General features: G+C 41.9%; 1 protein-coding gene across 2 annotated transcripts in view; it reads left to right on the top strand.

Moving 5' to 3' along the window:
- Positions 1 to 10196, top strand: part of c2cd2l (c2cd2 like) — a 45766-nt gene extending 35570 nt beyond the window's left edge. For both annotated transcript variants that reach the window (XM_039005988.1, XM_039005989.1), the window contains exons 13-15: positions 7981 to 8114; positions 8390 to 8615; positions 8934 to 10196. In XM_039005988.1, the coding sequence (XP_038861916.1) occupies positions 7981 to 8114; positions 8390 to 8615; positions 8934 to 9184 (611 nt within the window). In that variant the 3' untranslated portion in view covers positions 9185 to 10196. The remainder of the gene's footprint in view (positions 1 to 7980; positions 8115 to 8389; positions 8616 to 8933) is intronic.
- Positions 10197 to 12708: the final 2512 nt, after the last annotated feature.

Raw genomic sequence — 12708 nt, 5'->3', positions numbered from 1 at the left:
ATACAGGGTATCGTTAGAAAATATAATATTTTGGAAGTTTGGAACAGTGCTGAAGTTGTCTATCAACTGTTAAAATTGAGCGCAACAGAACCAGGTAAAACTGAAGTATCTGACCATAAATGAATTCAAGAAAAAGGCATTAATTGTTTAACACATCAGCCGCATATCATCATGTAGGCCTATATGCACTTGTGAAAAAAGATTTGTGTCGACTGTGACTAGGGCATGGTAATATAAGAGCAGCTGCTAGGCTAGATGAACAAACTATGCATGCATAGCTCACCACATGATCCTCAAACCAAAGACTGGCCAAACTCCTGTTTCTAAAAGTAAATTCAAAAAGGCACTGTAGATTGACTGTATAGCCTAAAGGCATTTTACATTTCATTATTATTTAATTCTAAGTAATTATTTTTTTAAATGTAATTTTATACAGCTAAATGTATAGGCATGTTGTTGAAATGCTGTTGTTGATGTGCTGAGCGCTGATGAAATGCTCAGCGCTCCTGCCAGCCTGAAGCATGTAATAAAAGCTTCACAATTGATTTCTTAAATGGCAGGCTAGCCTTGAAATAATAATAATATAGCCTAAATAATACATTTTCATTCCTTCTTGTCTACCTGGCTTGCTCCTGACTGATTTAGCACTAGAATGCTGTTGAAATGTCTAACGTCAAATGGTAGTGACAGAATCACACATTAGGCTACTTCCCAAGCAAAGTCATTTCTTTGTCTCCTATAGAAGGTTGTAGCGCAGCCTCGGAATATCATGGAAACAAACCCAAGATATCCCATATGAAATCAGTCACGTCTTCCCCCGGCATTTTACAGCTTGAGGTAGCAAAACTGAAAGCGCGAACCATCGCATTTAACCATGGAAAGAGGTCCGGGAATATGGCTGAATATAAACAGTGTATGTATTCCCTCCGCAAGGCAGTCAAACAAGGGAAATGCCGGTACAGGGACAAGGTGGAGTCACAATTCAACGGCTCAGACACAAGACTTTTGTGGCAGGGTCTACAGGAAGTCACGGACTACAAAAAGATCAGCCACGTCACGGATACCGACGTCTTTGTCTTGCTTCCAGACAAACTTTGCCCGCTTTGAGGATAATACAGTGTCGCAGCCCGCCACCGTCGCAGCCCGCTAACAAGGCCTGCGCACGCCCCCTCCTTCTCCGTGGCCAACGTGAGTAAAACATTTAAATGTGTTAACCCTCGCAAGGCTGCTGGCCCAGACGGCATCCCTAACCACATCCTCAGAGCATGCGCAGACCAGCTGGCTGGTGTGTTTACAAACATATTCAATCGCTTCCTATCCCAGTCTGTTGTCCCCACGTGGATTCAAGATGGCTACCATTGTTCCTGTACCCAAGAAGGCAAAGATAACTGAACTAAATGACTACCGCCCCGTAGCACTCAATTCTGTCATCATGAAGTGCTTTGAGAGACTAGTCAAGGATCATATCACCTCCACCTTACCGGCCACCCTAGATCCACTTCAGTTTGCATACCGCCCCAGCAGGTCCACAGACGACGCAATCGCCATCACACTGCACACTGCCCTATCCCATCTGGCCATGCACGCCTCCGACTCAATCATCAAGTTTGCAGACAACACAACAGTAGTGGGCTTGATTACCAACAACGACAAGACAGCCTACAGGGAGGAGGTGAGGGCACTTGGAGTGTGGTGTCAGGAAAACAACCTCTCACTCAACGTCAACAAAACAAAGGAGGTGATCGTGGACTTCAGGAAACAGCAGAGGGAGCCCCCCCCTATCAACATTAAAGGCACAGCAGTGGAGAAGGTGGAAAGTTTTAAGTTCCTCAGCGTATACATCACAGACAAACTGAAATGGTTCACCCACACAGACAGTGTGGTGAAGAAGGCGCAACAGCGCCTCTTCAACCTCGAGGCTGAAGAAATTTGGCTTGTCACCCAAAACCCTGACAAACTTTTACAGATGCACAATCGAGAGCATCCTGTCGGGCTGTATCACAGCCTGGTACAGCAACTGCACCGCCCTCAACCACAAGGCTCTCCAGAGGGTAGTGCGGTCTGCACAACGCATCACCAGGGGCAAACTACCTGCCCTCCATGACACCTACAGCACCCGATGTCACAGGAAGGCCAAAAAGATCATCAAGGACAACAACCACCCGAGCCACTGCCTGTTCACATCACTACCATCCAGAAGGCGAGGTCAGTACAGGTGCATCAAAGCTGGGACCGAGAGACTGAAAAACAGCTTCTATCTCAAGGCCATCAGACTGCTAAACAGCAATCACTAACTCAGTGAGTCTGCTGCCTACATTTGTTGAATGTCCACTGGCCACTTTAATAAATGGATCACTAGTCACTTTAAACAATGGCACTTCAAATAATGCCACTAATATTTTTTTACATATTGTACATTACTCATATCACATGTATATACTGTATTTTATACCATCTATTGCACCTTGCCTATGTCGCACGACCATCGCTCATCCATACACTTATGTACATATTCTCATTCACCCCTTTAGATTTGTGTGTTTTAGGTAGTTGTTGGGGAATTGTTAGATTACTTGTTAGATATTACTGCACTGTCGGAACTAGAAGCATTTCGCTACACTCGCATTAACACCTGCTAACCATGTGTATGTGACCAATAAAATTTGATTTGTTTCTAAAATAAAGCATTACGGAATATAATATTGTTATAGATTGCTAAATATAATTAGGTAAATTTTATTACATTTTTTAATCTTAAGCTAACAAGGGGTAGGCCTATTTGTTTATCCATTTTATTTAACAAAAGCCACAATACCCTCACATACCCCCTCAATTCGACCCCTGGTTTTAAATTAACAAACCAAACTCTTCACTGAAACTGATATACAGTGTAAGTCAGAAGTTTACATACACCTTAGCCAAATACATTTAAACTGTTTTTCACAATTCCTGACATTTAATCATAGTAAGAATTCCCTGTCTTAGGTCAGTTAGGATGACCACTTTATTTTAAAGAATGTGAAATGTCAGAATAATAATAGAGAATTATTTATTTCAGCTTTTATTTATTTCATCACATTCCCAGTGGGTCAGAAGTTTACATACACTCCATTAGTATTTGGTAGCAGTGCCTTAAAATTGTTTAACTTGGGTCAAACGTTTCGGGTAGCCTTCCATAAGCTTCCCACAATAAGTTGGGTGAATTTTGGCCCATTCCTACTGACAGAGCTGGTGTAACTGAGTCAGGTTTGTAGGCCTCCTTGCTCGTACATGCTTTTTCAGTTCTGCCCACAAATTTTCTATAGGAACGAGGTCAAGGCTTTGTGATGGCCACTCCAATACCTTGACTTTGTTGACCTTAAGCCATTTTGGCACAACTTTGGAAGTATGCTTGGGGTCATTGTCCATTTGGAAGACCCATTTGCGACCAAGCTTTAACTTCCTGACTGATGTCTTAAGATGTTGCTTCAATATATCCACATAATTTTCCTGCCTCATGATGCCATCTATTTTGTGAAGTGCACCAGTCCTTCCTGGAGAAAAGCACCCCCACAACATGATGCTGCCACCCCTGTGCTTCACGGTTGGGATGGTGTTCTTTGGCTTGCAAGCATCCCACCTTTTCCTCCAAACATAATGGATGGTCATTATGGCCAAACAGTGGTCTTGCTTTTTTATGGCGGTTTTGGAGCAGTGGCTTCTAACTTGCTGAGCGGCCTTTCAGGTTATGTTGATATAGGACTTGTGGATATAGATACTTTTGTACCTGTTTCCTCCATCTTCACAAGGTGCTTTGCTGTTGTTCTGGGATTGATTTGCACTTTTCGCACAAAAGTACATTCATCTCTAGGAGACAGAACGCGTCTCCTTCCTGAGCGGTATGACGGCTGCGTGGTCCCATGGTGTTTATACTTGTGTACTATTGTTTGTACAGATGAACGTGGTACCTTCAGGCATTTGGAAATTGCTCCCAAGGATGAACCAGACTTATGGAGGTCTACAAAAACATTTTTGGAGGTCTTGGCTGATTTCTTTTGATTTTCCCATGATGTCAAGCAAAGAGGCACTGTGTTTGAAGATAGGCCTTGAAATACATTCACAGATCCACCTCCAATTGACTCAAATTGTGTCAATTAGCCTAACAGAAGCTTCTAAAGCCATAACATCATTTTCTGGAATTTTCCAAGCTATTTAAAGGCACAGTCAACTTTTAGTGTATGTAAACTTCTGACCCACTGGAATTGTGATACAGTGAAATAATCTGTCTGTAAACAATTGTTGGAAAAATTACTTGTGTCATGCACCAAGTAGATGTCCTAACCGACTTGCCAAAACTATAGTTTGTTAACAAGAAATTTGTGGAGTGGTTGAAAAACGAGCTTTAATGACTCCAACCTAAGTGTATGTGTGTGTATGTGCATGGAGACAAAGGTTGAAAAGCGGGAACCAGGTTACTGAGATTGACCAAGATTTACCACCCACACCCACTCCTTTTTCCAGGAATAAATAACTGCAAGAAACCAGTAAATTGTAATGCATTATTTATATGAACAACATGACGTAAAATGGAACTGTTAAATTATGCGATGTCTTAAACTGGCTTTTCTACGGCCTATCTGCATGATCAGTCATCAACGCTCAGTGTGGGGACAGACAGCTCATCTCAGTATGGAGCGCAGTTGACATTGCATATAGACCTATAATCTCATCATGGTAAAAAAAAAAAAAATTGTGACGGGTAGGCCTACATTTGCTGCAGCATAGCTTATTCTACAGTAATATAAATACTGAATGTGTGTCAAATTTACACATCTCCATCTGTCACCTTATTTTTTTTTATAGTAAAGATAAAAACAGCTTTAAAACAGCTTGAATATCGTTGCTTCTTTTTTTTATCAAGCTCTTTCTCGCAGTCTTTCTCTCCATCAATTCCATTAAAATTGCAATCAAATAGATAATCCTGTTAAGATTTATATACAGTACCAGTTAAAGTTTGGACAAACCTACTCATTCAAGGTTTCTTTATTTATTTTTACTATTTTCTAGATTTTAGAATAATAGTGAAGACATCAAAACTATGAAATAGCCCATATGGAATCATGTAGTAACCAAAAAGGTGTTGAACAAATTAAAATATATTTTAGATTCTTCAAAGTAGCCACTCTTTGTCTTGATGACAGCTTTGCACACTCTTGGCATTCTCTCAACCAGCTTCATGAGGAATGCTTTTCCAACAGTCTTGAAAGTGTTCCCACATATGCTGAGCACTTGTTGGCTGATTTTCCTTCACTCTACGGTCCAACTCATCCCAAACCATCTCAATTGGGTTGAGGTCCTCTGACTCTGCCTGGTATAGAGGTCCTGGATGGCAGAGAGCTTGGCCCCAGTGATGTACTGGGCCGTACGCACTACCCTCTGTAGCGATTTGTGGTCGGATGCCAAGCAGTTGCCAAACCAAGCGGTGATGCAGCCAGTCAAGATGCTAAAAAGGGTGCAGCTGTAGAGCTATTTGAGGATCTGAGGGCCCATTCCAAATCTTTTCAGCCTCCTGAGTGGGAAGAGGCGTTGTCGTGCCCTCTTTACAACTGTGTTGGTGTGTTTGGACCAGGATAGATCCATAGTGATGTGGACACTGAAGAACTTGGCAGCTTCATTAAATAGTACCTGCAAAACACCAGTCTCAACATCAACAGTGAAGAGGCGACTCTTCACTTTTGACGTTGAGACTGGTGTTTTTCAGGAACTATTTAATGAAGCTGCCAGTTGAGGACTTGTCTGTTTCTCAAACTAGACTCTCTAATGTGCTTGTCCTCTTACTCACTTTTGTACCAGAGCCTCCCACCCCTCTTTCTATTCTGGTTAGAGCCAGTTTGGCTGTTCTTTGAAGGGAGTAGTACACAGCTTTGTACGAGATCTTCAGTTTCTTGTCAATTTCTCACATGGTATAGCCTTCATTTCTCAGAACAAGAATAGACTGACACGTTTCAGAAGAAAGTTATTTGTTTCTGGCCATTTTGAGCCTGTAATCGAACCCACAAATGCTGATGCTCCAGATACTCAACTAGTCTAAAGGCCATTTATTTTGCTTCTTCAATCAGCACAATCAGCTGTGCTAACATAATTGCAAAAGGGTTTTCTAGTGATTAATTAGCCTTTTAAAATGATAAACTTGGATTAGCTAACACAATCTGCCATTGGAACACTGGAGTGATGGTTGCTGATAATGGGCCTCTGTAGATATTCTATAAAAAATCAGCCGTTTTCAGCTACAATAGTAATTTACAACATTAACAATGTCTACACTGTATTTCTGATCAATTTGACGGTTTAATGAACAAAAAATTAGATTTTCTTTCAAAAACAAGGACATTTCTAAGTGACCCCAAACTTTTTAACGGTAGTGTATTTTTTCTTTCGGTTTTGGAGTTTGAAAATGTACTGGCCCAAGCGGGCCATATGAAAGCTTGATTAACTGGCCCGGTAAGCTCTGCCGATGTTGCCGGGGAAGCGGGCAGCCCTGAATGTCATGTGCCAAAGGATTTTTCACACTAATGTAAAGTGTGAAAAACAATAATACTGTTTGGGTTCGCCTGGCTGAGTGTTAGGCTACTTGCAATTCGTGTCAACCTTTTCATTATGCGACTGGGGTGGAAACAAGCAAGATGGCTTGAACCTGAAGCAATACATGGTGCAGAGTGTGCAGTTCTACCTTACTTGTGCTACACTCGACATCTTCAAGATGGTCAGGAATAAAGGGAACCAACGACAAAGTTAGCTTTATGCTCCAAAATAGCCTACTAAATAGGCCAAGCCTAAACAAATAAATTACACTGAAAAATAAACAATTTCAAAGATTTGAGTTACAGTTCATATAAGCAAATCAGTCTATTGAAATAAATCAATTAGGCCCTAATCTATGAATTTCACATGACTGGGAATACAGATATGAAGCTGTTGGTCAAAGATACCTTTTTTTTTAAAGTAGGGGCATGGATCAGAAAACCAGTCAATATCTGGTATAACTAACATTTGCCTCGTGCAGCGCCACACATCTCCTTTGCATAGAGTTGATCAGGATGTTGATTGTGGCCTATGGAATGTTGTCCCACTCCTCTTCAATGGCTGTGCGAAGTTGCTAGATATTAACGGGAACTGGAACACGCTGTCGTACACGTTGATCCAGAGCATCCCAAACATGCTCAATGGGTGACATGTCTGGTGAGTATTGTCACAAACCGGCTTGAAGTCCGTAACAAGAGGAGACAACGTGGAGATTAGGAATAACAAAAATATATTTATTAACGGAAGTAACGTAAATACAATTAACAATGGTGTGTGTGTAGTCAGTAATCAGTAGTGTACGTGAGTGGTTGCGTGCATAAATGTGATAATGAGGGGTGTTGAAAGGTGCCAAAGCAAGCAAACAAAAATGCCACAACCAAAATCTAACAGTGTGTCTGCATGGAGAGAGTCTCCTCAATGAACGGGGAAGAGGTGTATTTATCCCAGGACACACCCGGGCCCAGGTGTGTCCCATGTCGCTCACGACCCTCCCAGCTCCGCCAACCGACACCCTGTTAAGGAAAACAAGAGCAAAGAGAACGAATTCGGCAGACAGAGTGGGAGGGTTGTCACAGTATTCAGGCCATGGAAGAATTGGGACATTTTCAGCTTCCAGGAATTGTGTACAAATCCTTGAGACATTATCATGCTTAAACATTAGAAGATGGTGGCACATGAATGGCACGGCAATGGGTCTTAGGATCTCGTCACGGTATCTCTGTGCATTCAAATTGCCATAGATAAAATGCAATTGTGTTCAATGTCCATAGCTTATGCCTGCCCATACCATAACCAGTCTACCACGATCTGCCACAGTTTACCGCAAATGTGCTACGGCATAACCTCAACTTTTAATTGAGTAACAGCTGTGTATGACTAGTGTTTTGTGACTGTGTGTTTGTGACTGTTTGTGTCTAGCTGATAGTCCCCTGTCCAATGGGCTGGACCCGGTGGCTGACACGGCTATAAGACAGCTGACAGAGAACGCCAGCAAGATGTCCAAGAAGACTCCCACTAAACGGAGCACGCTCATCATCTCGGGCGTGTCAAAGGTTAGAAATAAACAGTGGTGTCCAAACCATAGAAATAGAATCTAGAGCAGCTAGCTGTTCTCTGCCAATCTCACAACACACTGCACTGAAGGGTCTGGTGCTGGAGTAGCTAGGAATACATATATTGTGTACATACTGTATATACATATTGTTACATTTAGGTTTTGTAATCATGTAGAACATTAGTTTCATTAGGCTCAAATAGAAGTACTGTAATTTGGGCCTCAGTGTCTGTTGTCTCCTGTGTGTGAATTTAAATGAATGTAATACCTCAGGTCCCCATCTCGGAGGACGACTGTGGCCTGTCTTGTGGCTACGCTGCAGCCATGGATGCTGCCCTGCAGGGAGGAGGAGCCTCCAACTACTACGGGGCGGGGCAACATCAGGAAGCAGATGAGACCACGCCCTCGGATGTGTCTGAGCGGCCGTCTGTCGATGACGTGGAGTCAGAAACGGGCTCCACTGGGGCCCTGGAGACACGCAGCCTCAAAGACCATAAAGGTACCAGGCTGTCAGAGCCCTGGCTGGGCCTGCTTCAGACCAATTCTACTCCATCTCTATGGAGAGATACTCTGGCTGTCCCGAGTACTTATCTCTGGAAATGTACAGCATTTTATAGAATCAAGAAAATACGTTAAGAGGAAATTGTGTTGTGGTTTGCATCATCTTATGAGGATAATTGGATATGGATGTAAATTAACATGTAAATGTTTTGATATAAATTTCCGGTATTTATGTCAACTGCAGTATCAATATTGTATTTTCCAAATCACCATTATACACCATGATGTAACTCCTGTCTCTATTACGCTCTTCTAGTGGGCTTTCTCCGCAGCGGAACCAAGCTACTATTCCGTACAAGACACCGAAAGAAGGACCCAACCTTCAGCCAATCCCACGAGGACCTCTCCAACCTGGCCAGTGTCTCTCCCTCTTCTGCCTCTGGCACCATTGTGCGTAAGAAGTCCGGCAGCTTCTCCCGACGACTCATCAAGCGCTTCTCCTTCAAGTCGAAGTCGAAGGACAAAGCCAGTGCCACCAATGGAGGGCCGAGCACAGCAGACAACTGATAGACAACTGAATGGTGTAGCGGATGGCTAAATGGCATTGCTACCGCCTTCCTGAGACCTAGAAGTAGGCTACTGTTGCCGTGGACCCAGAAATCGCCCTGGCTTTTCTGGGTCAATGGTATTGGGTTGGGTAGGATCGTAGGACTGCTTGAAATGGTTGGAGGATGCTTAGCATTGGTCATCCTGTCCCACCATTTCTTCCTCTGTGTTCACCATCAGATGAGGAACCCAAATTTGCCACTTTTATCCAGTTTTTGCAGGCAGTACACGTACACCCCAGGTTGGTGGTTACCTATCCTGCATCTCTTACCTCTGATAGGACCCCTTTTCCTCTGGATGAGAAACACACACGTCAGGGACAGATAGATGGATCCAGGGACTGTTTGCTTATTATCAAAGCCATTTATTTTCAGAAGTAGCCTCTGCTGCTCTGGTGGATTTAAAGGGGATAACGAAAGTAGGAATAAACTTGAAGATGTTGCAATTCAACACTAAAGGGGCAGTAGGTAGAGTGAGTGTGGCCTCTTCCAAATCAATTTATTTAAAAATATGATTTTCTTGGTTGCACTTTATTGGATTGTTTACAGCACTTGAAAGCTTCTTCTGGTGTTAATTTGATTGGTATTTGTATTGTTTGCTCTCTGATTCACATGATTATCCTTCTGTCTCCCCCCCCAAAAAAATATTGGGCCACGTTTGGTCGTTTGCATTATGTAGGCCTAGTAGAGACACGATTTTATCTTTCTTTCCTGCTTAGTTGTAAATGTAATCTTAAATAACGAACTTAGTTGAAAAACAAATATCAACCCCTCGCATCGGTCTTAAGTTGGTGGTAATGTTGACATTCATATAGTGGCTTATACGTTATGTTTTAACAATGGTGTTCATAATTGTAAGTTGTACAAAAACCAAATGCAGGCATACCTATGTCTGTGTTTTGTATTTCGTTTTTAGAAAGGGAAATCTTCAAGGCAAACTGTTATAAAAAAAAAAGGCAAACTGTTTTAAATGATCAGCTCAGACCCTTTTTTAATTTGTATCTACTAGGCAAGTTGAAATACCTCAATCGCCTGAGTACTAACGTTACACATTCTCTGGGTCAGAATTATTGATGGGGGATATGCCATAAATATCTTTAATAGTTGAATGGTAAATGATATACAGATTGAGTCCTCTTAATATTCATATCAGGGAATTATCATGGTTGAGGTAATAAAAAAAAAGATGGTCAGATGGTTATTATGACATTCTCCCCTGTAATGCAAGATTGTTGCTCCTTATTTCAAGTTGAACTTTTAAGATGTCACAGTCCTCCAGGACATGCGTTGTCACGCACAGAACATAGGGTAGTGTAAAGATGTACATACAAGTAGTTATCTTGTACAGTATTGGCATATGCGTTTTGTAAGACAATTATTTTGCCATCCTCTCAGAATTTGTATTGTGTATCCCTAAAGTATATTTGATGTTATAGTAAGGGAATGTGGTTCAGTAGTAATAGACAAGGAAATATTGCTACTTCTGCCCCACCTCTACTCTTTAAGACAGACTCCCATAATCATCATCACATAGTACAGTTTGCCAAGTAAAGTCACACACATAATGAAGTTTTCTATATGAAATTGTCACTGAGGTAACATCACTTTTTTTGTTGGTTGAAACCCATAAACATTACTACTTGAAGTTACAGCTTGTCTGAAGACAATGTATAACAGTATACAGTGCCTTCAGAAAGTATTCACGCCCCTACAAATTGGGATTAAAATTGATTTAAGTGGGGAAAAAACTCAAAATTGTTCAAAGCTTAATTAATAAAAAATAAAACACTAATATAAAATAAAAAATAAAAACACTAATATATCCTGATTCGATAAGTATTCAACCCCCTGAGTCAATACATGTTAGAATCACCTTTGGTAGCGATTTACAGCTGTGAGTCTTTTGGGTTAAGTCTCTTAGGAGCTTTGCACATCTGGATTGTACAATATTTGCCCATTTATTATTTTTTAAACTCTTCAAGCTCTGTGAAGTTGGTTGTTGATCATCGCTAGACAGACATTTTCCAGTGTTGCCATAGATCTTCAAGCCGTTTTAAGTCTAAACTCTAACTAGGCCACTCAGGAACATTCAATGTCGTCTTGGTAAGCAACTCCAGTGTATATTTAGCCTTGTGTTTTAGGTTATTGTCCTGCTGAAAGGTGAATTTGTTTCCCAGTGTCTGTTGGAAAGCAGAATGAACCAGGTTTTCCTCAATGATTTTCCCTGCGCTTAGCTCTATTCCGTTTCTTTTTATTGAAAAAATAAAATCCCTAGTCCTTGCCGATGACGAGCATATTCATAACATGATGCAGCCCCCACCATGCTTGAAAATATGAAGAGTGCTACTTAATGATCTGTTTTGTTGGATTTGCCCCAAACATAATGCTTTGTATTTAGGACAAAAAGTGAATTTCTTTGCCACCGTTTTGGGTAATATTACTTTAGCGTACTGCAAACAGGATGCATGTTTTGGAATATTTATATTCTGTACAAACTTCCTTCTTTTCACTGTCATTTAGGTTAGTATTGTGGAGTAACTACAACATTATTGATCCATCCTCAGTTTTCTCCTATCACAGCCATTAAACTCTATTTATTTGATTTGATTTATTTAACCTTTATTTAACTAGGCAAGTCCGTTAAGAACAAATTCTTATTTACAATGATGGCCGACTTGTAAAGCCCAAACCCTCCCCTATCCCGGACGACGCTGGGACAATTGTGCTCTGTCCTATGGGACTCCCGATCACGGGCGGTTGCGATACAGCCAGATAGTCTGTAGTGATGTCTCTAGCACTGCGATGCATCACTTGGGGGGCCTGTAACAGTTTTAAAACCACTATTGGCCTCATGGTGAAATCCCTGAGAGGTTTCTTTCCTCTCCAGCAACTGAATTAGGAAGGACGCCTGTATCTTTGTTGTGACTGGATGTATTGATACACCATCCAAAGTGTAATTATTAACTTTGCCATGCTTAAAGGGATATTCAGTGTCTGCTTTAAAAAAAAAGTACCCATCTACCAATAGGTACCCTTCATGCGATGCACTGAGGGACCTTACAATTATCTGTATGTGTGGGGTTAATTTAATTTATTACCCATTTTTCTCCCCAATTTCGTGGTATCTAATTGGTAGTTACAGTCTTTTCCCATCGCTGCAACTCCCATACGGACTCGGGAGAGGCGAAGGTCGAGAGCCGTGCGTCCTCCGAAACACAACCCAGCCAAGCCGCACTGCTTCTTGACACAATGTCCGCTTAATCCAGAAGCCAGCCGCACCAATGTGTCGGAGGAAACACTGTACACCTGGCGACAGTGTCAGCGTGCATTGTGCCCAGCCCGCCACAGGAGTCGCTAGTGTGTGATGGAACAAGAACATCCCTGCCGGCCAAACCCTCCCCTAACCCGGACGACGCTGGGCCAATTGTGCGCAGCCCCATGGGTCTCCGGTCACGGCCGGCTGCGACAGAGCCTGGACTCGAATCA

Source organism: Salvelinus namaycush, chromosome 12 (genome assembly GCF_016432855.1).
Source record: "Salvelinus namaycush isolate Seneca chromosome 12, SaNama_1.0, whole genome shotgun sequence".
Classification (NCBI taxonomy): Eukaryota; Metazoa; Chordata; class Actinopteri; order Salmoniformes; family Salmonidae; genus Salvelinus; species Salvelinus namaycush.
Note: the sequence above shows the minus strand (reverse complement) of the source record. Positions and strands in the feature narration are given on the sequence as shown.